Source organism: Arxiozyma heterogenica (genome assembly GCF_036370985.1).
Source record: "Arxiozyma heterogenica strain weizmannii chromosome Unknown scaffold_7, whole genome shotgun sequence".
NCBI classification, from domain to species: Eukaryota; Fungi; Ascomycota; class Saccharomycetes; order Saccharomycetales; family Saccharomycetaceae; genus Arxiozyma; species Arxiozyma heterogenica.
In genome coordinates, this window is record NW_027042660.1 from 117,501 (window position 1) to 142,153 (window position 24,653).

Here is a 24,653-nt window from a genome sequence, read left to right on the forward strand (position 1 = left end):
ATGTAGTATACTGAGTTTTTCAAGATACCAAACAGTTTAATGCTGAGTAATTTTTTTTACATATCACTAAATATCAATAGTAATTATTTAGTTAATGTTGTTTTTTCTGGTCAGTGTATGAACTCTACTCAATATCCATATATATGTATATATATAAATCAAATGGTCTTTTCACATCCTCTTTCTATTTTATTTATATTTTGTTATACTGTTTTTGTATTTCAGTATTGTCTATAAAGAAGAAAAGGGAAGAATGTTACATTAATTTTTGTATTTTATTAAGTATATAATAATTATAGAATATAATCGAGAATGGAAGTGTGCCCAGGTTATCCAATACATAAAGATCCTTGTTTTCAACAGTAATTGTGTTATTTATTTGTATGTATTTATTTCTACACGTTATATACAGAAGGTCAACAACTTTTAATTACAATAAAGTTATCAATAAACCCATCACTTAACCGAGACTATTGATTTCAGCACCAATTTAGACACACAGCCTTATGAGTAAATATTCATATTATCATAATATATCATAACTTTAATGATTCTGGATAGTTTTTTCTTTTTTTTTTTTGGTTTACTCTTATATTCTTAGAAAGTTCTGTTCTAATTTGTACACATAATGTAAATGATTGCATTTGTGTTTCAGATCAAAATAAAATGATATTTTAGATTTGGTAGATCATTTTATTTGGAAGAAAAAAAGAAAATCTTTTTAAAGATGTCGTTTTGAGTTTTAAATGTAAAAAAATATTCTGGAAAAGTTATATTTTGAACAAAAGTTAAGAGATTGAAATAAAGAACTTTAAAGACGATATAGAGTGTTACTTAGGAATGTTCATGTTAGGAATAAGCGCCTGTACTCATTGGATATATAGTAAACATTCTCAATATTATATTAAACAGATTTAGTACACAAAATTATAACAAAGTTCTTCACTTTCTTTCTCTATATACAACATAGAAATAATAATATACAAAGATTGTAAATAAGATAAAAATAATGTATTATGAAATCCTTGGCTTTATATATGTTAACATTCAGCCATTTTCCTCTACGAACAGTAAGATATTTAATAAACAAACTCAACAACTTTCGGTAACCTCTCAACAATTATTACTCAACAATTTATCGTTTAGTGTCTGCTAAAATCTTATTTTTCTATCTATTTCATTATAGAACATTATATTTCATTATAGAACATTCTATTTCAACAGTTCAATCATATAGAAACACGATTAACAAATTAAACCTATCAAGAATAACTAATAGATGAACTAAAAAGTATTTTTAATCACAATTCTATCAAGATTGATACAAGAAATTGTGCCTAAGAAATATATGAGAATAAATTTTTTGTGCTAAAGTCCAATATATATATATAAGGACAAGATAAAAAAAATATGAAAAAACAAATCTTGGTAACATGGTTCTCAGTTTTGGACACATGCTGCATTGATTATTAGTAACTATTTGTTTTATAATAAGGTACATTCAATTACCGGGGTAATCGTAGATTACGAAGATGCATTATAAGAAAACACATTACTTGCTATAAATAAATAGCAATGCTGATTTTTTAATGTATTTCATAATAATGAATAAAAAGAGTCAGCAAGCAATAATGGCCAGATCAAAAGGCAAGGACTTGCTACTGGAAACCAAAGGAATAAAGAAAGTGACCTACTTGAACTAATACACTCAACAGATGACAAAAAATAAAAGAAGAATGAGAAAAAAAAAAGAGATTCTTTTAGATTGGTATTAATAAAAAATATTCCTTGTTTAACTTAAACGATGATAACACAGAAACATCAGTATTTATGGATTCTCTTACTGATAATCAAAACTACAAGCAGGAGAATGTAGCTATGTATATTAAGAAAAAAAATAATATATACATATACTTTTTGATACTCTAATAAATAAATAAATAAAAAATAAGTAGAAGAAAGAAAAATAACATAATGTTTTAATGCAAAATAACAAAATTCTAACATACGTAAATTAAATATCACATTACATTATTATTATTATTAATGTTATTATTTAGTATTTTATAAGAAATTTCTTATTCTAGCTTGATTGGTATATTCCTTTTTTATTATCTTTTCCTTTTTATTTTTTTTTATTGATTTGTTACATAATCTAAAGGCAGAGAATTTAACAATGTATATACATATTAATCTAACATCTTTCCTTACACAATGATATTCTATAATCATCGTAGTTCAAGAAGTTCGTTTGTTTTCGATATCTTGAGATAACATCAAAATTTGTAAAGGTACTCCCTTCCCCTTTAAAGAAATAATATAAAGTGATAAAAAAAAAAAAAGAGGAAAAAGAGGAAAAAGAGGAAAAGGAGAAAAAAGAGTAAGGCAAAACTGCAATAAGTAACACAAGATCCTTTTATGAGAGTTTGACTATCTTTACAGTCAGAATTAACACTCAATACTATGAAAAGAAAACTTGGTTGTAAAGAAAGTAACTAAATTTTTAAAATCAACATCATATTTACAACAATAATGTTAAAACGATTATTGAGTAGGCCGTTAACAAAATGTCATTTCAGTCATGTCAGACGACTGAAATATGAAGATTTACACAACCCGTCAACTCGATCTAATGGGAGAATTCCAATTAGGGAATATATAAAATGGTTGAATAGGCCTTACATAATGGTCTGGGACGATTTTTTCAATTCAAAAACATTAAAAAGCGATGTAACGATCTGTCATGACATATTAGAGAATCATGGAGAGGGGATCACAAATTTTGAGCCATTTTTTAGTGAAGCCATGGCTAAATGGTTATGGACAACCTATACGTTGAATGACTACCCGTATTTCGATTTGAATATTGTAACTGTTTTCACGAATCTGCCAAAGGCTTTAGACACATGTAGTCACACAATGAAATTTTTTAAGGATGTTTTGCAGAGTGAACAGTTTACAAGAATCAATTATTTCATGGTCCCTTTGTATAGAATGGATGGACACATATCTGAGGAACAATTGTTATATAGAAGAATTCCGGGGAAAGTACAGATCATAAATGATATCAAAGTATCACCATTTCATGTATTAGGTGTGAAAAACGATCCTTCAAATACCTTCTGGGTGCAAGACCCTGTGTATATTATTCTTATGGATGATATTATAAAGTATATGGCACAGGATCAGATTAGAATCAATTCCGAAGGTGTGCTAGAACAAGGATATTTAAGATTTAATTCAAGTGGAGATTATTTTAGAAAAGAATATCATAAAGAAATTGATCCCTTATGTTCACAGGCAATAAATATTTTAGACAACACTATTGACAGCACCACAGGGATTGAACAATATATACCTAGTCAGTTAATCCAGTTATTTGAAATTATTAGTTCGATAATACCTGAGTATCGTATATTTGCATTGGATTTACAAAGAGACTCGTATAAAGATTATACCAGTTGGTGGTTAAAGACCTGGTATAACAAATTGACTTATTGGGGTAATAGTCATGACGATTGCATAACAGACCCAAATGTTTTATTAATACCGGAGAAAGAAGAACAATGGAATCATACCATGTATAAACGAATGACAAACAATGTGACATCAAGAGATTTAATCTCCTTTACGACGAATTTTAAACAAATCAAGAAAATATGCTTGAATTTTAATCCCAATATTAATGCTGTAAAATTACAATCACTATATCAATTTATGAATCAGTGGTATCAAGATGAATTCAATGCTATACCAGATGCATCTATTTACTGGAAACAACTGAGGGGAAGCCAACTGAAACTTATAATGTATCATCTAGTGTAATCTATTTTATTGAGGAAGAAAGAAGATAAAGAAAAATAAAACGACTTCACAAAGGCGCTAGCAACAACGTAGCAAGAATAGCGGAATTTGATGTATCCTTTTTTTTTTTTTTTTTTTTTTCGTTTCTTCTTTTTTTCTTGTTGAGAATAATCAAGACATTGAGTATAAAGGGGGGGGGGGAAGGAAAAGGTTGTTACTTAAACATGGTAAGGTAGATTCAACTATACAATAAAGGTTTTTTGAATAAAAGCTGCAATGATAACAACAGTTGTTGCCAAATATAGATAATTTCAAATATTATTTAGTTATTAGTTTTACAAAAAAAAAGAAGCAGAAAAAAACAAGAACGTTAAGCTTTAAAATAGAAAAAAAAGCCTAATTAATAAGACAAATTCATCTTTTTTTTTGTCCATTTATGACTGACCAAAAGGAAATTAAGGAAGATTTGGGAAAATCCAAATCAAGGGCACATGTCCTTCAAATCGATCGAGACTATTTTAATCCCTATAATGGATCACATTGGAGCATATCCACATTCCTTTATGACATGGCTATGTGCTTGTTCAATATCATGTTTACAATATTTTTTAGAGAAATTAAGGTTCGTGGTGCATGCAATATGCCTCAACAAGGTGTCCCCACAATCTTGGTATGTGCCCCACATGCCAATCAATTCATTGATCCCAGTCTTGTGATGTTGGAAACACGGAAATTGACTAGTGGTAGAGGTAGACAGGCATGTTTTGTGACTGCAGAATCCAGTATGAAAATGAAAATTGTTGGATTTTTTGGAAGAATTATGGGTAGTATACCTGTTCCTCGTGCCCAAGATTATTTAGAACCTGTGGATCCAAACATCGAAATATATTGTCCTGATTTTGATAATGAACCAACCTTGATTGAAGGCCGTTGTATAGAAGACCCATCTAAATCTCCAGAGTTTACCACTCACTTCATGGCCAAATCCTTGTTGGGTTTACCAGATTATTTAGCTAATGCCCAAATTAAAGAGGTCGTAGATGATAAAACAATAATTCTTTCATCTCCATTCAAATCATCTAATCCTCGCGTAGCAAAATTATTAAAAGATGGTACAAATTTTAAATATGCTAAAAAAGTTGATAACTCAAAAGTTTTCCAAAATGTATTCAATCATTTACACTCAAGTGGCACTGTTGGCATTTTTCCTGAAGGTGGGTCTCATGACAGACCATCTCTGTTACCAATCAAAGCGGGGGTAGCCATCATGGCATTGGGTGCTGCTGCTGCTGACCCAAATATGAAGGTTTATGTGGTTCCTGTTGGGTTACATTATTTCCATAGACACAAATTTAGATCCAGAGCTGTTATTGAATATGGTGAACCAATCATTGTGGATGGAACCATGGGTCAACAATATTTGGAATCTCCAAGGGAAACCACTTCAACATTGTTAAATAAAATCACTGAATCACTATATTCCGTTACTGAGAATGCACCAGACTATGATACTTTAATGACCATCCAAGCTGCCAGAAGGTTATTTCAATCATATGAAATACCTGAACACAGATTATCATTACCTTTAATTGTGGAAATTAATAGACGTTTGTTAGTTGGATATTCTAAATACAAAGAGGATCCTAGAATCATCAAATTGAAAGAAATGGTTACTGCTTATAATGATATATTGTATTCTTATGGACTAAAAGATCACCAAGTTGAAAAATTACAATCTTCTACAACTAAAGATGTTATCCGCTGTTTTTTTCTTTTAATCGAAAGATTAGCCAGGTTACTTGTATTTTTCGTTTTATCGTTACCAGGTTCGGTTTTATTTACTCCCATCTTCATTGTCAGTAATGTTTATTCCAAGAAAAAACAACGTGAGGGGTTAAAGAAATCTGTGGTGAAATTGAAAGGTTTAGATTTATTGGCTACTTGGAAGATCATTGTAGCTTTATGTTTGGCACCTATCCTTTATGTTACATATTCTCTAATCCTAATTTATACACAATGGCTATGGGTACCTTCAATAATATTAAATTCTACAATTGGTCAATTTATCTATTTTTACTCAATTCTGGTATTAACCACATATTCTAGTCTAAAAACAGGTGAGATTGGAATAGATTTGTTGAAATCATTGCGTCCATTATTTGTTTCATTGTTTTATCCAAATGACAAGATTACAAAACTAAAATCTATGAGGAAAGAATTGTCACATGAGATCACACATATCTGTGATGAGTTAGGGCCTACTGTATTCCCAGATTATGAGAAATTTAAAACCTTGAATGATTTTGAGGGAATGGCCTCTTTAGATTCAACTTTGAAGCCCGTACAACCCAGAAGCCGTTCAAGTTCAATTCATTCTATTGGGTCAATCTTATCTAATGCTTTATCCCGAGTCAATTCTCGTGGTTCCCTATCAGATATTCCAATTTTCCATGACTCAAGACCGCCAAGTTACATTGCAGGTTCCACAACAAACAGAGAAGATGTCGATAGCAGTGATGAAGAGGAATTCGAAGATGAGACGCATTGTAATGAGGAGAATGCTAGTGAGTTAAGGGCTAGAAACCAATCAAAGATTACTAATTTAATTAGAGAGAAATGGAAGGACCAAGATTAATATAAATATTGATGCATAGTAAATGATTAGTACTAAACACATGGAAATTATTTAATTAATATTCTTGTATATAAGATATGTATGTGTGAGCATATATATATCTCACTCTTTATGCACATTGCTGTTTTACAAAAGTAACATATTTAGAAGTAGTTTACAGATAGTCTATATCTATCTATCTATATATATATATGTAGGTTTTAGATTTAATTCAGTCTTCACCTAGTGGAATTTCATCTTTCAATATTTTATTTAATTTGACTCTAATCTCAGTGGATGCATCACCTCTTAATACATCAGAAACGAAACCAATGTCACAATCTAACTGAACCATCTCCAAAGCCCCCTTAAGCACACCGCATATAATGTTAGAATACCATAATTGTTTCTTAGCATCATGTGGAAGGTCTACAAATTCAGCCAACGGATTTTCTACCAAAATTAGGCTAAATGTATCTTTATTACTACTCCAATTATCTACTACTGGTGTTATATTAAGAAATACTTTGAATGCTACTTTAGTGATTACTTCACTGGTCATTATCATGTTTGGACAACGTGGTAATGCAGTCCTTGCCAAAAAATCCTCAATTAACCTTACACCAATATTATATCCCATAGAAAATAAATTTTCATTGATCTTCATGTAATCATTATTAAAATCTTGACATAATTGCTGTACAATAACACCATATGTCATTATGAATAATTCTGCGTTAACTTTTTCAATTTTATTCTTCCATATATCGTCACCAAAAGTTTTAAAAAATTTTGATTGGTTAGCACCTGTTTTAGATGATAAATTAGCGGCATGTGTGGAAAGAGAGGAGGACCTTGATTTAGACATGGTTAAAGTAGTTAAAACTTCTTATGAGATATAAAACGAAAACACGATAAAAAAAGGGAGATAATTAAAACTGATTAATTATAAAGTAATTTATGTTATATTATCTTGCTGCTTTGTTCTGGTTCTATACTTTTGTCAGTTGATACTCGTTTAATTGACAGCAGTTTCACTCTTTGATTATATACTGTGGATATAACTTAGATGAACATATTAAAAGGGAATGTTTAAAAATAAAAACAAAAAAAAATCGTTCCAAAAAAATATATTCCGCGTAGTTTTCGTACGGAATACTTCTAATGAAATAGATCAAGTGTCACAAATAATAAACAACACATGCAATGGCACAAACTTGTTGAAGGATAAGAGAAGTGTTTTCTTTGAATTATATAGTTAAGATCTATATGGATGTGTTAACATTGGTAACTTATTTTCTCTTGAATGCTACAAAAACAAAACAATAAACACACACACACACATATATATATAATGAGGAATTTAAAGTTCAATATTTCTTTGAAAACAATTTATTTCATAGTAATGACTGAAAAGACACTAATCTATTTACTAATTAATAAACTGATATAATAAGCGTTGGATATTTTCATAATGTATTTTATAGGTTTATGGTTTACAAATATTCTTTTTTCCTAAACAGAACATTTTATTTGTTTTATTTATTTGTGAAACTCTTCTATCCAATACCCTTGTGAGCTCAGATATGTATTCAAGATTGTATAGGGCTACTTATAAGACCTTCAAAATATAAAAATAAAATAAATAATAATAAAAGGTTTGATTAGGAAAATAGTTCATACAACTTTTTTTTTGTTAATCCTTAAAATTTTAACTCCTGAATTTTATAAAGTCGAATCTGTCTATCTATCTATCTACATATTATTTAGTGATATACTCAATAGAGATTGTCAGTTGTAATATATTGAAGATTATAGTCTGTGAACATTTGAAATAGAAAACATACTGTAAATCAATTTTAAATAGTATTTTTGATATATATATATATATGTATATATTCTTTACAAATCATCAAAAGACATTTTTTTTTCTTGAGAAATTTCTAATTACTTTCAGAATATCCGATAAATTTGATAAAAATAGTACATATAATTTACTTATTTTATTTAATTAGATAAATTGCAAAGTATATATCCAAAAGTGGAGAAAACTAATAACCACATATATCTATATAGTATTAGGTCATAATATATCATAACATCTTTTATATATTTTTCATGATCATTAAACAAAAAAAAAACTATATTATTTTTTTTTTTCCAAAATAAAACAGTTTACTAAGTTAGTTGTCAGTCTTTGTATGCTAACCTCTTCCATTAGATAAAAAATCATTTATTTTTATGTTGGGTAAATAAGCAAGTAACTAACTGAATACTTGCTGATTTAACCATATCTACTTAGTCAATCTTGCTCATCATAATACCATTACGTCTCTGATCATTAGATACCATGCATACACACTTTTAATGTCTCGTGAAAAGTGATATATAGAAACCCCTGCGTAAATCACTCTATACGGATACACAGTTTTGGAATCACAAATTTTGATGAAATTTTTGTGTGAGAAAAAAAAGAAAAACAAATTGTGTGACAAAAAGACAAAATATGCTGATTGATGATGAATAATGAAGAGAGAACCATCATGAGTAATGAACAGTGGAATCTGTATCTCCGAAGAATTTGACTAATTGTGGTCGGAAAGAACCTACGATGCCATGCTGATTCTATTCCACAATAATTGAGTTAAAAAACTATTAACAGAAAATCTAAAGGATAGAACTGATGTAATAGTAATTGCATTCTGCCATACCATTTTCCTCGGTCTTTCATAATCGGTATATGACAGAACCTACTCAAACTTTTACACAGGATTTCTTTATTCTTAATTGAACTGTGGGGTCTATTAACGATATTGATAAACTATACTCTATATTATCACTCATATTTACTCTTATCTGACTCTGAATGAGATATATCCACAATTTATTTGATATGAATATTTATTCATGAAGAATTGTATTTATACAAGTATACACACATATAAAGGGATACTTTAGATCTTGCACCAAGTTATTAGTTGAAGATTTTCAAATTTAAGTATATCTTTTCTGTATTTTGTTGATGCCCAAGCATCTAACAATAATAAACCGCATAATCAATTTTTGATACATATATACAGACATACACATACACATACAAATTAATTCTAAATTAATTTCCAACTATTTAATATTATAGCAAAAATAATATATATATATATATATATATATACAAAGAAATGAGTCTTCCTTTAATATTAAGTTCCAATACACATGGTGAAATCCATTTATTTGTTGGGACAGGTTCAAATGTATCTGTTCATGAAGATCATAGAGTTTGTTCATTAACAATTAAGAGATTACGTAGAGTCTTAACAACAGGTGCTATTCCAATAGTCATAAATCCATCTCATCCTACTCATATCAATGCAATCTTAAACGAGTTTAAATCTAAAGCTAACTTCTCCATTCAAATCATTGATCGTCAAGTGAGATTGAATGATTTAACCACTTTAGGTAGAAATATTACGTCTGGTGTAGTAGATAGGTTATTTATTAACCTTGGAAGTGATCAATTATCATTAGTTCAACCAATATATCTGCAATGTGTTAAATTGAGAATACCCATCAATACTTACCAACAACCAGAATATTCTACATTTACATTGCTACCTACTTACACTGATCCAAAAGGCTCTGGTTTACAAATCTCTGTAACTACTAATGGGAAAGGATATATTTTAGATGAAAGAATTAAAAGAGATATTGTTAATAATTTACCAGCAAATATCTCTGAAGTTATATCAAATATGGCATTTTTAAGAGATCAGTTAATTCAACAACATAATTCAGTACTCTTAAGGGAAAAATATATTGAGACGCCATTATCTTTACCTAAATTAGGATATGGCTTAGATAATGATCCATGGGATTCACACAAATTTAACCAATTGATCAAAGAGTTTGACATGACTAAAAATGATCAAAGACATAGAAGATGTAGATGGTTATCTCAAATCATGGAATATTATCCACTATCCAAATTGGATAAAATAACATTAGATGATTTGGAAGCATTAACAGATAAGGATAGTGCTTCAGAAATTCCTATAGAATTAGTATCTGAAAGGAAAAAAGAGGGTAGAATATCTCTTGTTGGTAGTGGTCCAGGTTCTGTCTCTATGCTTACTCTGGGTGCATTACATGAAATTAAAACTGCTGATTTAATACTTTCAGATAAACTGGTACCACAAGAGGTGCTAGCTTTGGTACCAAACCATACAAAATTAATAATTGCAAAAAAATTCCCAGGTAATGCAGAAAAGGCTCAAGCCGAATTTCTGAATCTTGGTTTGGAAGCATTGAAACAAGGACTTCACGTCATTAGATTAAAACAAGGTGATCCCTACATATTTGGTCGTGGTGGAGAAGAATATTTATGGTTCAAAGAAAGAGGATTCACTCCAATGGTCTTACCAGGTATATCATCATCTTTGGCATCGACAGTTGCAGCACAAATACCGGCTACCCAACGTGGTATAGCAGATCAGGTACTGATATGTACAGGTACTGGACGTAAGGGTACTATTCCTGAAGTGCCTGAATATGTACCATCAAGGACTACAGTATTTCTAATGGCATTACATAGAGCAGAAATTTTACAGAAGTCCTTACTGGAGAAGAAGTGGGATCCAGAGGTACCTCTTGCCATTGTGGAGAGAGCCTCTTGTCCTGACCAACGTGTTACTAGAACTAAGTTAAAGTATTTACAACAAACCGTGGAAGAAATTGGTTCAAGACCGCCTGGATTAATTGTTATAGGCCACGCAGTAAATCAGCTAACGGACGATGCTAATAACTTTACTGAAACTTTTACTCATATTATAGATGAAGGATTTAATGATGTTGAGATAGATGCAACCAATGTAAACTTCACTATTTGAAAGGAACAAAAATATCAAAATTAGATGATTAAATAATAATAATAATAATAATAAAATATTTATAGAGTTCATCATGTATATATGAAAGACATTAACCACTAATAATGCATAAGTTTCATTTATACACATATATACATGTCTAGATACAGACACTCCTTCATAAGTATACACATGAATAACGTTTAAAAACTTTATGTTTGTTCTGTTACTTTTTTGCTAAATTAAGTTGCTGTTACTTACATAATAATAATGATGAGTCATCCTTTCTACATCATGACATAATCATCACGTCGACCAAAGATTCCAAACAAAATAAAAAAAAATAGAAACAAAAAAGGGAAGAAAAAAGTAAATCCCAAACCTTTGATTTAATAATACTGGGTGAAACTTACGTAAAAACTCGAGTTCAAGCTTTCTCAAAATATGAAAAAGATGGAATATTGTGAGATTCATACTATTTAATAACATATTATCGACAAAATTGAAATAGAACAAGAATAATTACTCGAGACAACGATGTTCAGAAGACTTCTCCATACAAGATCTGGCCAAAGTATTGCCTTTGCCTTTGATATAGATGGTGTCCTATTAAGAGGGTCAGAACCAATTGCTAGAGCTGGTCAGGCGTTACGCATTCTAAATGAGAACAAGATCCCTTATGTTTTACTAACCAATGGTGGGGGTTCTTTGGAACATGAAAGAACCCAGTTTATTTCAGAAAAATTGCAAGCACAGATCTCTCCTTTACAGATTATACAGTGCCACACTCCCTTCAAGACTTTAGTCCCCAAATATAAACGAATTTTAGCTGTAGGGACACCTAGTGTAAGGAATGTGGCGGAGAACTATGGTTTCAAGGAAGTAGTACACCCAAACGATATTGTGAGATATAACCCAGACATTACGCCATTTTCAGGACTATCACCAGACCAATTACAAAAATTAGCCAAAAATATTCCTGATATAGACACGGTTCCATTTGATGCAGTGTTAGTGTTCAATGATCCAAGAAATTGGGCAGGAGATTTACAAATCATATCTGATTTACTGAATAGTGAACGTGGAATGCTTAATACTATGAGACAACAAAATAGTTCCATATCATCGGTTCCCATATATTTTACGTGTAATGATTTATTATGGGCGAATCCATATAAGTTAAATAGATTTGGTCAAGGTGCATTTAGAAAATTAGTGCATACATTGTACAAGTCATTGAATCCAGGACAAAAATTAAGTGATTTTATTCTGGGGAAACCCACGAAACTGACATATGATTTTGCACACCATGTTTTAATTGACTGGAATAATAAATTACAGAATAGTGATAATATGGACAAATTATACGATATTGATTCTAACATTCAACAAATATTACCTCCTTTAGGGGAGGAATGTCCGAATGAAAAATCCCCATTTCAGGGCAATGTGTTTATGGTTGGTGACAACCCTGCAAGTGATATCACTGGAGCACAAAACTATGGTTGGAAGAGTTGTTTAGTCAAAACAGGTGTATACCGTGAAGGAGATAAACTGGGCCATCTAAAGCCAACAATGATCGTGGAAGATGTTTGTGAAGCAGTGCTAACTGCATTAGACAAGTATCATAGTTAGATTTATTTAACCTCATACTTTATAAACATAGTTGAAAGAAAGTTTAAATAAATCTTTTTCTTTTTCTTTTTGTTTTTCTTTTATTTTTTCTCGCATTTTTTGGTAAACTTGTAGACATATTATGACACCTAATCTAACTTTCTTTACCTTGCACGTAAAATGAACAGAACCAAGGCTCTCCTTCAGCCTCGACCCCAACTCCAGTTCCACCTCAAAATCTGCAGAAACAGTTTGGCACCTTCAAATTCTTCGAGAGATTTTCCAAAACAAAATAAAATAAAATAAAAAGAAACGACAGCTTTTCTGTCATTCACGTGCTCGAAAGTCTCGACCTCCCAATTTTTTTTCGCTTTTCTTATTTTTCCCTTTCCTTCCTCCATTCCCTTTTGATGTTTTTATAATAGCAAAGTGAAAAATTAAGCATTTTTATCTGTCAATTGATCGGCATAGCAGTATCACTCAATATACACATTTATATACATATTTATGCATGTATACATAGATATATACGCAAGTGATAAGTGGATTCTATATTATTAACAACTTCTGTTTCAGGTATAGGATATTAATATTACTTTACAATCGAACAAATAAACAGTTCACATATACATACATATATATATTTTAGCATCCGTTATTTTATTAAGTTATACAACCTCCATCCTTTCCATTTTTGAACTTACCAGTATATCAAATATATAACGTATACATAGAGGAACATGTCGAAAGAGGAGGCCATTTTCAGGTCAGCTGATATGACCTATGTCCAGTTATATATTCCGTTAGAAATATCAAGAGAAATTGCTATGCTATTAGGAAAGCTAGGTCTTCTTATGTTCAGAGACTTAAATTTGGATCTAACTGATTTTCAAAGAGGTTATGTTTCACAGTTGAGAAGATTTGACGATAAAGAAAGGAACCTGTCCTTTTTGAAAGAGATGTTAACTTCACATAGTGAAGCTGTCTGGCACTCAAACAGTCATTCTTATGTGTCTCATGACATTGCTGTCAAAGATTTGGATTTCTATTCTATCGATCAAATTAATGAATATATGGAAGATATAGCTGTTGTATCGGAAAGAGTGAAACAATTAGATGAGTCATATGGTAATGTGCAAAGAAAACTGAACGATCTTTTAGAGAACAGATATGTGATATCTAAATGCTCAAGATTTTTTCAAATAAACCCAGGATTTGTAGGAAGGATATCAAGAGACTTAAATGATCAAAATGAATTAGATGTAGAAGATTTTGCCCTTTCCAGTGAAGAGAATCTAGTGTCGAATACCCTCCACAATAACACTAACAACAACAGTAGTAGTAGTCCTAATTTAGATAATAATTCACTTGATAGTTTTGAGATACATGATGAAAATGATAGCTTTGGTAATGATAACGAATTTTTTATGTTAGAAAATGGGTTACATCATCAACATATGATTGTAGGCTCAATTAATAGAAGTAAAGTGGAACTTTTGAACAGGATCCTGTTTAGATTGTTACGTGGTAACCTATATTTCCAAAATATCCCTATTGAAGAACCTTTATTAGAAAATGATACTCCAGTGGAAAAAGATTGTTTTATGATATTCACTCATGGTGAAGTATTAGTTACGAAAGTTAAAAGAGTTATTGATTCATTGAATGGTAAAACTGTACTCATGGATAAAGATCATTTCACCACAATGAAAAATCTTAATAACCGAATTGAAGAGATGGAACATATCCTAACTTCCACAGAACAAGCTTTACACACAGAATTATTGGTAGTCAATGATCAAATATCATTCTGGAATGCCATAATCAAGCGTGAAAAATATGTCTATGCCACACTAAATCTTTTCAGACAAGAAACCCATGGCCTTGTAGCAGAGGGTTGGATTCCATCTTCGGATTTGAATTTCTTATCCGATAGTTTGAAGGATCAAATTGAAATATTAGGCTCAGAATATAGTGCTGTAGTAACCGTTATCCATACTAATAAATTACCACCAACTTTTTATAGAACTAATAAATTTACTGCAGCTGCACAAGCTATCGTGGACTCCTATGGAATTTCCACATACAAAGAAGTTAATCCCGGTCTGGCCACTATTGTCACTTTCCCCTTTATGTTTGCCATCATGTTTGGTGATGCTGGTCACGGGTTCATAGTATTTTTGATTGCTATGTATTTAATATTGAATGAATCTAAATTTGAAGTAATGAAACGTGGAGAAATGTTTGATATGGCATATAGTGGTAGATACATCCTTGTAATGATGGGTCTTTTCTCGATTTTTACCGGGCTCATGTATAACGATATTTTCTCCTTATCAATGACCTTCTTTAAGTCTGGCTGGGAATGGCCTTCAAGTTTCAAAGAAGGTACTTTAGTAGAAGCCAAGAAAGTAGGGATTTACCCCTTTGGACTCGATTATGCTTGGCATGGTACTGATAATGGGTTGATCTTTTCAAACTCATATAAAATGAAACTGTCCGTTTTAATGGGGTTTGCTCACATGACTTATTCTCTATGTTTCTCATACGTCAACTATAAACACAATAATTCTAGGATAGATATTATCGGTAACTTCATACCGAGCTTTTTATTTATGCAATCCATATTTGGTTACCTCTCCTGGGCAATCATATATAAATGGTCCAAAGATTGGATTAAAGATGGAAAACCTGCACCAGGTCTATTAAACATGCTTATTAACATGTTTTTAGCTCCAGGTAAAATTGATGATCCATTATATAAAGGTCAAGCAGCCTTGCAACAAATTCTTTTGATTATCGCAGTAGTATGTGTACCATGGCTTTTATTATATAAGCCTTTAACTTTAAGGAAAATGAATAATGAAGCCTCAAGAAGAGGTTACCAAAATATTCATGATGAGCAAATCAACGAGGCTCTATTAGATACCCAAAGAGATTCCACTGAGAGTGATGCAATGATTATTACAGATTTTGAAAGCGATGAGAATTTGCATGGTAACAATGGTGAATTTAATTTTGGTGATATCATGATTCAACAAGTCATTCATACCATAGAATTTTGTTTGAACTGTATCTCACATACTGCTTCATATTTACGTCTTTGGGCTTTATCGTTAGCTCATGCTCAGCTATCAAGTGTTCTATGGGATATGACTATACGTAATTCATTCTCTTCCAAAAATTCTGGTTCCATTTTATCCGTTATATCTGTTGTATTTTTGTTTGGAATGTGGTTTACTTTGACTTTTTGTATCTTAGTGTGTATGGAAGGGACTTCTGCTATGCTACATGCATTAAGATTACATTGGGTTGAAGCCATGTCCAAATTTTTTGAAGGGGAGGGTCATGCATATGAACCATTCTCCTTTGCCTCAATTGAATAAATACATATTAAAACAAAAAAAATATTTGACAGATTGTAATATTATATATATATATACATATACCTGTGTGTATTGAATATATATTTTGGTTAAGAGAAGAATAAAAAAAGATATTCAAGTCGTTAAAATAATAAAGATATATAAGTTAATACACATATATATATAATTAGATATAATTAGAAATAAATAGGGAGAGGTTTATAAAAAGAGATTTTTCAAATAAATCAATTCAGTGAAAACCTCTGCTAACTTTATCTAAAACATCATCATAAGAAACTTCGGAGAAGTCAGTACCTTGAATATCAGAAGCAACACCATTCAAAGACTTTCTCAAAGCATCCTTAGAAGAAGCATAAACCATCTTAGATCTGATTGGAGCAGTATCTGGAGACCAGGTGAAGAAAACAATCTTAGATCTTTTACCTTCATTTGGAATTTCATATTCAAAATCATAGACAGCGTATAAACATTCGTTTTCTGGCAACTTTTCTAAGAAAGCGTCATAAGAAGAATCAGTGGAAGTTTCTTTAACAACAATTTGGGTCTTGTCATCATTTAAGCCAAATAAGATAAACTTATATTTCTTACCTAATTTTAAGTCGTTAAAGGCAGTTAAAGATTCATCAGCAACAGTAACACTATATTCAAATTTCAATACTTTTTTATTGTAATTGATTTATATTTGTATTTAATATGTATTAAGAAGAAGGAATGCATTTAAAACATACAATACCAGAGGAAAAGACGGGCTCGACCTCAAATGATCATAAACTTTTGTGTTATTTCCAAGATAGGAATATTCATACAATAATGGGATTGCATATTTCAATTACTCAAATTTAATACATATATACTAATATGTTAGTAAAAGTTACATCTCCAAACCCTTTATATCAAATAAATAGAAGTTGTGCAAAAGGTAACAATTCGCATTAGTCATAATACAAATGATCTCCTAACATACCCAGATCTAGACATTTTTAATATATGTAATCAATTGAATTTTCTTTGGAGGAAGGCTATTCGGTTTGAATCCAAACCAAGAGGAGAAGACTTTAGGGAGGAGCCCTTATTAAAAAGTTGTTTATTAAATAATGGCTAGTTTATAGTTTGTGTCTATTAAACTGTTTGAATGTTTTTTTACTCATGTTCATTTTGCTTCTATGGAATTTTTCACAAAGACAGGGGAACTTGTCTCCGTTCGTACTCAATGATATGAGCAACAGATAGTTTCGAGTTGTACAAAAGCCACAGTTGCAAATAAATAAGTGCCACAAAATTTTCTAATGATATGACACTAGAAACAATCTGTTACTTTAAAACATTAGAGGATAAGTGAATTCAACCAGTTGAGCCCAGTTATAACGATTTGCTTCATTTTGTATTTATGAAAGTTATAGTTCACACCTCTAAGACCTACAAAATTTCTTTCTTTCTTTTTATATATATTTCTTTATATGGTATCTATATAATACATGTCTTAAGATATATTAATAATCGAATATACATACATATATACATACATAAATATTTTAGAACAGATCATTCAACGGTTATTGTTATTCAATTTTTGAACAAAGGCATTCTTGGCCATTTCAATCAGAGCATCTAATTCACCACTGCGTTCACACATACTGTAGAATAAACTTTCCTTATTTAACAATAAGGAATATGGATGATCATACTCTTTTACTTCACCAGCATCCATCACCAAAATTTTATCATAATCAATAACAGATCGTAGACGATGTGCGATTGTAAGAATAGTACTTTCGTTAAATTCTTGTCTAATGGTAGCTTGTACCTTTGCATCACTATCATAATCAATAGAGGCTGTAGCTTCATCTAATAATAAAATCTTTGGAGAACGCAATAAGGAACGGGCAAGACACATTAATTGTCTTTGACCTTGAGATAGATTTCCACCACCTTCTGTAACTTCATTAGACAAATCTAAGAATCTGTTAACATTAACTGAAGCTACGGAAGTCTGATCATTGGCATAATTATTATTACCATTTCTGTTTTCAGTGTAATATTGCTCCAACTCTTCAGGCGTAACCAAATTAACACGTCTCAACGCAGCAAATATAGCTTTATCACTATACTCATCATATGGATCTAAATTGCTTTTTATAGTACCTGCAAATAACGTAGGATCTTGTGGAATAATAGTAATGGCACGACGTAGCATGGTCAAATCAATAGAAGTGATATCATAATTATCAATTTTAATATATCCCGTTTCAGGATCAAGGAATCTAAACAGTGCAGTAATGATGGTTGATTTACCAGCACCAGTCCTTCCAACTACCCCAACTTTAGATCCTGGATCAACAGTAAATGAAACATTCTTAATAACACGTGGCAATTTCGGAGCATAACGCAACGATAAGTTATTGACTTCTATTTTACCATCATTTGGCCATTGAATTGGTGGTGTTTGAATAATTTTATTTTGATGCGCTACATACTCTTCTTTGTCCACATTCATGTATTCCTTTAATCTTTCAACAGAATTCATATTCATTTCCACTTCACTATAGAACCTAACCAACCAAAGAGCATCTTCAGTAAATGCAATAGCATATGTTAGTGAGATACCTGCTAAACCAGCATCAATGTTCTTAATATCAGCAAGGATAAATATACCGGCACCAAATACAACTAACGCTCCAATAATATCAATTCTGAAAGCTAGCCAACGATTTGCTACCCACAAGTAAAAGAATGGTCTGTTATTTTCATCTATCTTTTGAAGATTTTCTTGAAGAAACCTACTTTCATCACCAAAGGCTCGAATAGTAGTAACACCAACCAAAGTCTCAGAGAAATGCTGATAAATTGGTGACTTTGTTGTAGAATCTAGTCTCTTTAATTCACGGGAACCTGCCATGTAAAAGTAACCAACAAGGTAATATAAGATACCTACCATAATTGCAATAGAAATAAATTGTGGTGTAATAAATGTAATTAACATAACTGTTGTAACACAACCCATTAAAGTGCAAATGGCACCATGCAAATAAGGTGTTAATTGTTGATCTGTTGACTCAATATCCTTGGAGAAACGGTTCATGATTCTACCAATAGGTGTGGTATCAAAAAATCTTAATTTCGCACGTAAAACTGTATGCAATAATCTTTTAAAGATATCTCTGGAAGCATAAATACCATATAAATAGGTAAGGAATAGCTTAAAAATAGCAAGAGACGATTGAGAAACACCAAACAACAAATAAATCAGTAAATAATACATAGTAGAATGATTATTCTTAATTAAAACATGGGTATCAGACGTGGAATTAGTTTGGGCAGTATTAAAAATAGTTGTATCAATTGAACTAGATGGAATACTAGAATAGAATTTAATATTAAATGGATTTTTTGAAACAAAAATATGCTTAACAAAAGCTACAACATTATCACTAGGTAAAATAGCAGCCCATTTACGTAGCCACCATGATTGACCAATCTGGAAAATTTCTGGAATAAAGAAAAGAATTAACATATATGAAACAACTTTTAACCCACCAAATGCATCTAAAAACCATTTGTAAACATCTAAACTAACAATACCTTCAGCCTTAGTCTCTTCTTCAATTAGTTTACCATCATCTTCATTAATTTTAGTTCTTTCTGTACTCTCAGTGTTTTCTTTCTTACCTGTCTCAGTATCCATTTTCTTTGCCATTAAAGTATTTATTTTGAGTGTAGGATGGTTAACATCATTACTAATACTAGTTAATGATGCAGCTCTAGATAAAATGCTACTTTTAACTAATTCATCTTCTCCTAACACACCTCTATCTAATAATTCCATTGGCGTTCCCTGTTCCTTGACTTCACCATTCTCTAAGAGAACAACAAGATCAGCATTCTTCAAAGTCAATGCAATATTATGAGACACCAAAATACATGTTCTATTTTCCATCAATGGACCACTGATACAATTCTCATATATCCAAGATGCTGTATGAGCATCCACGGCACTTAAACAATCATCTAAGAGAACATGTTTTGCATCAGAATATAGAGCCCTAGCCAAAGAGATTCTTTGCTTTTGTCCACCAGACAATGTAATACCCTTTTCACCAATTTCTGTTTTATCACCAGCTTTCAAAATTTTAAAATCACGAACTAACCCACATGCATTAATAACAGCTTCATATCTGGTCTTATCAAAGGGACGATTGAAGATAATATTATTTCTAACTGTGTCATTTAGTAACCAAGCAGCTTGAGAACAGTAGGCGATAGAGTTGGTAAGCCCATCTGAATCAGGTACTAAAGCTTGTCTAGCTTCTAAAGATGGCACTATAATTTTACCTTTTAACAAATGCATCTCACCTAATAAAGCCATTAATAATGAAGTTTTACCAGAGCCAGTAGCACCAATGACTACATTTAATTTACCGATCTTAAAATCAATATTTAAATTTCTTAATTTAAATGTTGATTCTTTATCATCCCATGCAACAGTAGTGTTTTCAAAAGCTAGTTTATTCCCTCTTGGAGCAATAGTTAACTGTTGATATTTTTCTGTATCCATTTCTTCTAAGAATTCAGCTACTCTATCTAAAGAAATTTTAGATTGAATAACAAAACTTAACATATCAGATAACCTATCTAATGGATCCCTTAACAAAGCAAATAAAGATAAAGCTGTGAATGCGATTGGAGTAGTCAATGGCATCTTCTGAACATAAATATAGTAAGAGAAGGCAGCTGTAGTAACAAGAGTTGGAGTGATAAACCAAACAAAGCCACCTGCACCCCAATAAATAGTTCTTTTGATCAAATATTTTAATTCTTTATCTCTAATTTCATTGATCTCCTTCTCAAAATTATCTTCCCACGAAAAAAATTTAATAATCCTAATTGCTTGAAATGCTTCATTCAATTTTTGTATACGTTTATCTGTGACAGCTAAAGTCTTCTTTTGTAAATCACCGATGATAATAGCCAATTTGAAATTGATTGGAACCATAATTAAGATAACTATTGTTCCAATGATTGCAGAGAGTCCAATTAGATTGTATAACAAAGTCAATGCAATTATTGTCATCACTACGGCTTCCACAAAAGAATGTAGATAACCACAAATTTCTGAGATTTTAAACGCATCAATAGCCATCAAATTGATAATAGTACCCAATTGAGCCTTGGAAGAGGATTCCTCATCACCATCAAAATGATCCTTTTGATTTCTTTTTTGTGGATCTTCCTCAACAACAGTAACTCCAGTATTTTCATCAGCGTTTTGATCCTGTTCTTTTTTACTTGTAGTAGAAATTTTTCTTCTTAAAGCCTTTGAATAAATTTCAGATATAATAATACTCTTCATTCTAATACAGACTCTTCTACCTAAAAATAAAGCCTGACCGTTAGCAATTGCTACAAAGATTTTACAAACAAACATTAGAATGACATAAAGCCAGGCAAGGTTCCTTGGAGCCGAAGATTGGTCCTCAACATATTCCAAGATTCTTTTCAGAAGGATGGTTGGTATAAAAGAGATAATACTTGCGAGCAAGGCCCATACACCTTGTAATAAGAAATAATCAGAGAAGAAAGATAATAATTTGAAAGTAAAACTTCTTTTTTTACCAGTTGGGGCAAATTTTTTACAATAATTTTTAAAATTTTTGTTAACAAAGATCGAGTAATCTTCTAGTTTCAAACCCCAAACATCTTTCATTGTAATATAATGATTGTTTGCTACCCAGACGAACTTATCCAGCCACGACCAACACACAAAGGAAGCAATAGAGGTGGTAGATTCAGGAGATGGTATAATATCTTCTTCAGTTTGATACAGAACTCCGAAATCATTTTTAATGGGAGAAAATAGTAACAATAATACTAGTATCAAATCGATCCAAAATTGAATAGTATAGTAATTTTTGATTAGTGGAGATTTAATATGACCAATAAGAATTGAACGGAATGGGAATATATTAAAAGTGAAACCGATCAAATATGAAAGGAATGATAAGCTCCAAATATTACCCATATATTTATTGATAAACCACTTATTTTGGTTAGCATTAAAACATCTCATAGTTATTAAACTGAATAAAATAGACCAAAGGATTACATTTATCAAATTCTGATTCTTAATACTACCATAATTGAAGTCTATTAGATCTTGATATGAAGAAGACTTCAATAAAATGACTAAATGGAACAATAATTGTGATAAAACCAAGATACACTCTAAAACCAACCCCATTTTTTCCATTGGGCCACGACTAACAATAGTAACTTTACCATGTGGCTCACCATTCAATTTTATTAATTTCAAGTTTTCTATAGAAAAATGACGATCAGTTAAAGATTGTTCATTATTGTTATCATTAATATTATTGTTATTTTCAGTATAAGAATAATTATGATTATTAATGTTATGATTAGTCAGTGATAATAAACTTTGTGATTCTGGGTCATTTATGTTAATTGTATCATGATGAGACAAAGATAGTATTTCATCAATTGGATTTTTCTTTTTAACTTTTAATACATTGAACTGATAATAGTTAGACAAAATATTATAAGCAATAATAATTATTAAAACTGCACTTAAGTATAAGGGCACCATATAATTTATAACATAGGCCCTACCACACGGCGTGACGTCATCGTAATCCCAAAAGTGACAACTTTTTGTATAGTTCCTCATTAAAGAAAGTATGTTATAATTATCACTACTGTTTTCCATATTCATCACCCACGGAAACAAGCAGAATGACAAACACTAAGAAAGAGGATATTATATATAAATGTGGTTGAAAATTAAACAGAGGTGAATACTCTGGTTAGGATCTGTGAAAATATACAAACCTCTAACGAATATAAATTAGCTAATACAAATGCATACAAAAACACTCTTCATATATATGTATATATGTATATGTATATATATATATATATTATAATTCCATATCGTTTATTATCTTATCAAACAATGTCATCTCACACTTAGCCTAAATTTCTCAAATGATGGTGATGGAATGAAAAGTAAAAAGTGAAAATAAAAAAAAAAAAGAAAAGAAAAGGAAAAAATGTGACAAAAAGGGAAAAATACAAAAAAAATTTTCATTTTTTTTTTGTTTGGATTGACTTCTTCCTACCTATCCCTATGGTCAATTAGTCTATCCGTCTATGTATCCCTGTCTCTTAATCCTTTCTAGGTTCTTATGCAACTGTGACTGATTCATGCGTGAACATATGCGTTCTGATATTCAAATATAGCATGATAAGATATTTGCAGAATAGAGTTAGACTATGTCATTATATGGAATGACTCAATGGATAGATGCCGATAGACTACTTCTTTTTATTTTTATTTTCATTTTTTTTTTAAAGTGTACAAAAATTATCTGACAGAATAGACGCCTATTGAAGATTATATTTCATCACTTTTAAATAAAAGTTTGCTACATCTTTCTTAACATCGCTTACTTGGTTCTGACTTGGAAAACTCAGGTTAACCAACTTATCAAGTATACAGATATCCATCTTTCCATGTAACGGTTTTTATAATACAACAACTGATTACCAATGATATTTTCTGTATCGCAGACCCCGACCATGAACCATGGTTCATTATCAATTAAATCAATATTCAATACAAACCAACTAGGCAATCTAGAATTTTTCTTTAATCCACCAATTGAATCATAATTTAATCTTACTGAATCAAAATTTTCTTCTACTTGGTCCCATAATCTAAAACATAACTGTGGTTCTTGAAAGATTGCTTCGTAGCAAACTAATATTTCAACTATGATTTTCTTGTCACTTGAATCTTTGCCACTATGCTTCTGTGTTGTAAATGTATGAGATGAATTTGTATCTATTTCATTTGATATGATGAACTGACATTTCAAGACTTGACTCAAACCCTCATGTTTATTCTTATTCCCCTTATCAATAAATTCCACACATTTACAATTAGATATGTTTTGTAGATTACCTGATTTGTATATATCAAACACCTGTGACTTAAAATCTTCTTCACCAATCATCTTTCGTTTTACCGATTTCTTGTCAAAGTATATAAGGAAATTAATATATATTTAACTAAACAGGTAGGCATTATAAAATACATAATAAATAAATGAATAAATAATTAACTAAGACTTAGAAACATTAACTACAAGCACCAACAAATGAATAAATAAAATAAACTAGAATAGAATAAATAAATCAAAATAATAATAATAATAATATGATAATAAAAATTAAGGAAAAAAAAAAAAAGAAAAGAAAAAAATATCACAAATAAAACCCAAACGAAATAAGCAGTTTTTAAACAGAATAAAACCCAAATAATTAAGAGATTTTATGATTTTATACCAGACCCATTTA

General features: G+C 30.7%; 9 protein-coding genes across 9 annotated transcripts; 5 read left to right on the forward strand and 4 right to left on the reverse strand.

Moving 5' to 3' along the window:
• Positions 1–2,532: 2,532 nt before the first annotated feature.
• PWA37_004733 (type II protein arginine methyltransferase) lies at positions 2,533–3,825 on the forward strand (the record flags this gene model as incomplete). Its single annotated transcript, XM_064861210.1, has 1 exon — positions 2,533–3,825. One exon carries the CDS (start codon positions 2,533–2,535, stop codon positions 3,823–3,825), a length of 1,293 nt encoding a protein of 430 aa, XP_064716887.1.
• A 415-nt stretch (positions 3,826–4,240) lies between these two features.
• On the forward strand, positions 4,241–6,439 carry GPT2 (bifunctional glycerol-3-phosphate/glycerone-phosphate O-acyltransferase GPT2; the record flags this gene model as incomplete). The annotated part of the gene is made up of 1 exon (XM_064861211.1): positions 4,241–6,439. The coding sequence occupies one exon, from the start codon at positions 4,241–4,243 to the stop codon at positions 6,437–6,439; it is 2,199 nt and encodes a 732-aa protein (XP_064716888.1).
• A 211-nt stretch (positions 6,440–6,650) lies between these two features.
• BET3 (TRAPP complex core subunit BET3) lies at positions 6,651–7,286 on the reverse strand (the record flags this gene model as incomplete). Its single annotated transcript, XM_064861212.1, has 1 exon — positions 6,651–7,286. The coding sequence occupies one exon, from the start codon at positions 7,284–7,286 to the stop codon at positions 6,651–6,653; it is 636 nt and encodes a 211-aa protein (XP_064716889.1).
• Positions 7,287–9,597: 2,311 nt separating this feature from the next.
• Positions 9,598–11,301, forward strand: MET1 (uroporphyrinogen-III C-methyltransferase; the record flags this gene model as incomplete). Its single annotated transcript, XM_064861213.1, has 1 exon — positions 9,598–11,301. The coding sequence occupies one exon, from the start codon at positions 9,598–9,600 to the stop codon at positions 11,299–11,301; it is 1,704 nt and encodes a 567-aa protein (XP_064716890.1).
• A 516-nt stretch (positions 11,302–11,817) lies between these two features.
• PWA37_004737 (uncharacterized protein) lies at positions 11,818–12,915 on the forward strand (the record flags this gene model as incomplete). Its single annotated transcript, XM_064861214.1, has 1 exon — positions 11,818–12,915. The coding sequence occupies one exon, from the start codon at positions 11,818–11,820 to the stop codon at positions 12,913–12,915; it is 1,098 nt and encodes a 365-aa protein (XP_064716891.1).
• A 719-nt stretch (positions 12,916–13,634) lies between these two features.
• Positions 13,635–16,280, forward strand: STV1 (H(+)-transporting V0 sector ATPase subunit a; the record flags this gene model as incomplete). The annotated part of the gene is made up of 1 exon (XM_064861215.1): positions 13,635–16,280. One exon carries the CDS (start codon positions 13,635–13,637, stop codon positions 16,278–16,280), a length of 2,646 nt encoding a protein of 881 aa, XP_064716892.1.
• Positions 16,281–16,509: 229 nt separating this feature from the next.
• Positions 16,510–17,258, reverse strand: COF1 (cofilin; the record flags this gene model as incomplete). Its single annotated transcript, XM_064861216.1, has 2 exons — positions 16,510–16,918; positions 17,245–17,258. 2 exons carry the CDS (start codon positions 17,256–17,258, stop codon positions 16,510–16,512), a joined length of 423 nt encoding a protein of 140 aa, XP_064716893.1.
• Positions 17,259–17,826: 568 nt separating this feature from the next.
• Positions 17,827–23,007, reverse strand: YBT1 (bile acid-transporting ATPase YBT1; the record flags this gene model as incomplete). Its single annotated transcript, XM_064861217.1, has 1 exon — positions 17,827–23,007. One exon carries the CDS (start codon positions 23,005–23,007, stop codon positions 17,827–17,829), a length of 5,181 nt encoding a protein of 1,726 aa, XP_064716894.1.
• Positions 23,008–23,764: 757 nt separating this feature from the next.
• ATG10 (E2-like conjugating enzyme) lies at positions 23,765–24,310 on the reverse strand (the record flags this gene model as incomplete). Its single annotated transcript, XM_064861218.1, has 1 exon — positions 23,765–24,310. One exon carries the CDS (start codon positions 24,308–24,310, stop codon positions 23,765–23,767), a length of 546 nt encoding a protein of 181 aa, XP_064716895.1.
• Between the last annotated feature and the right edge of the window lie 343 nt (positions 24,311–24,653).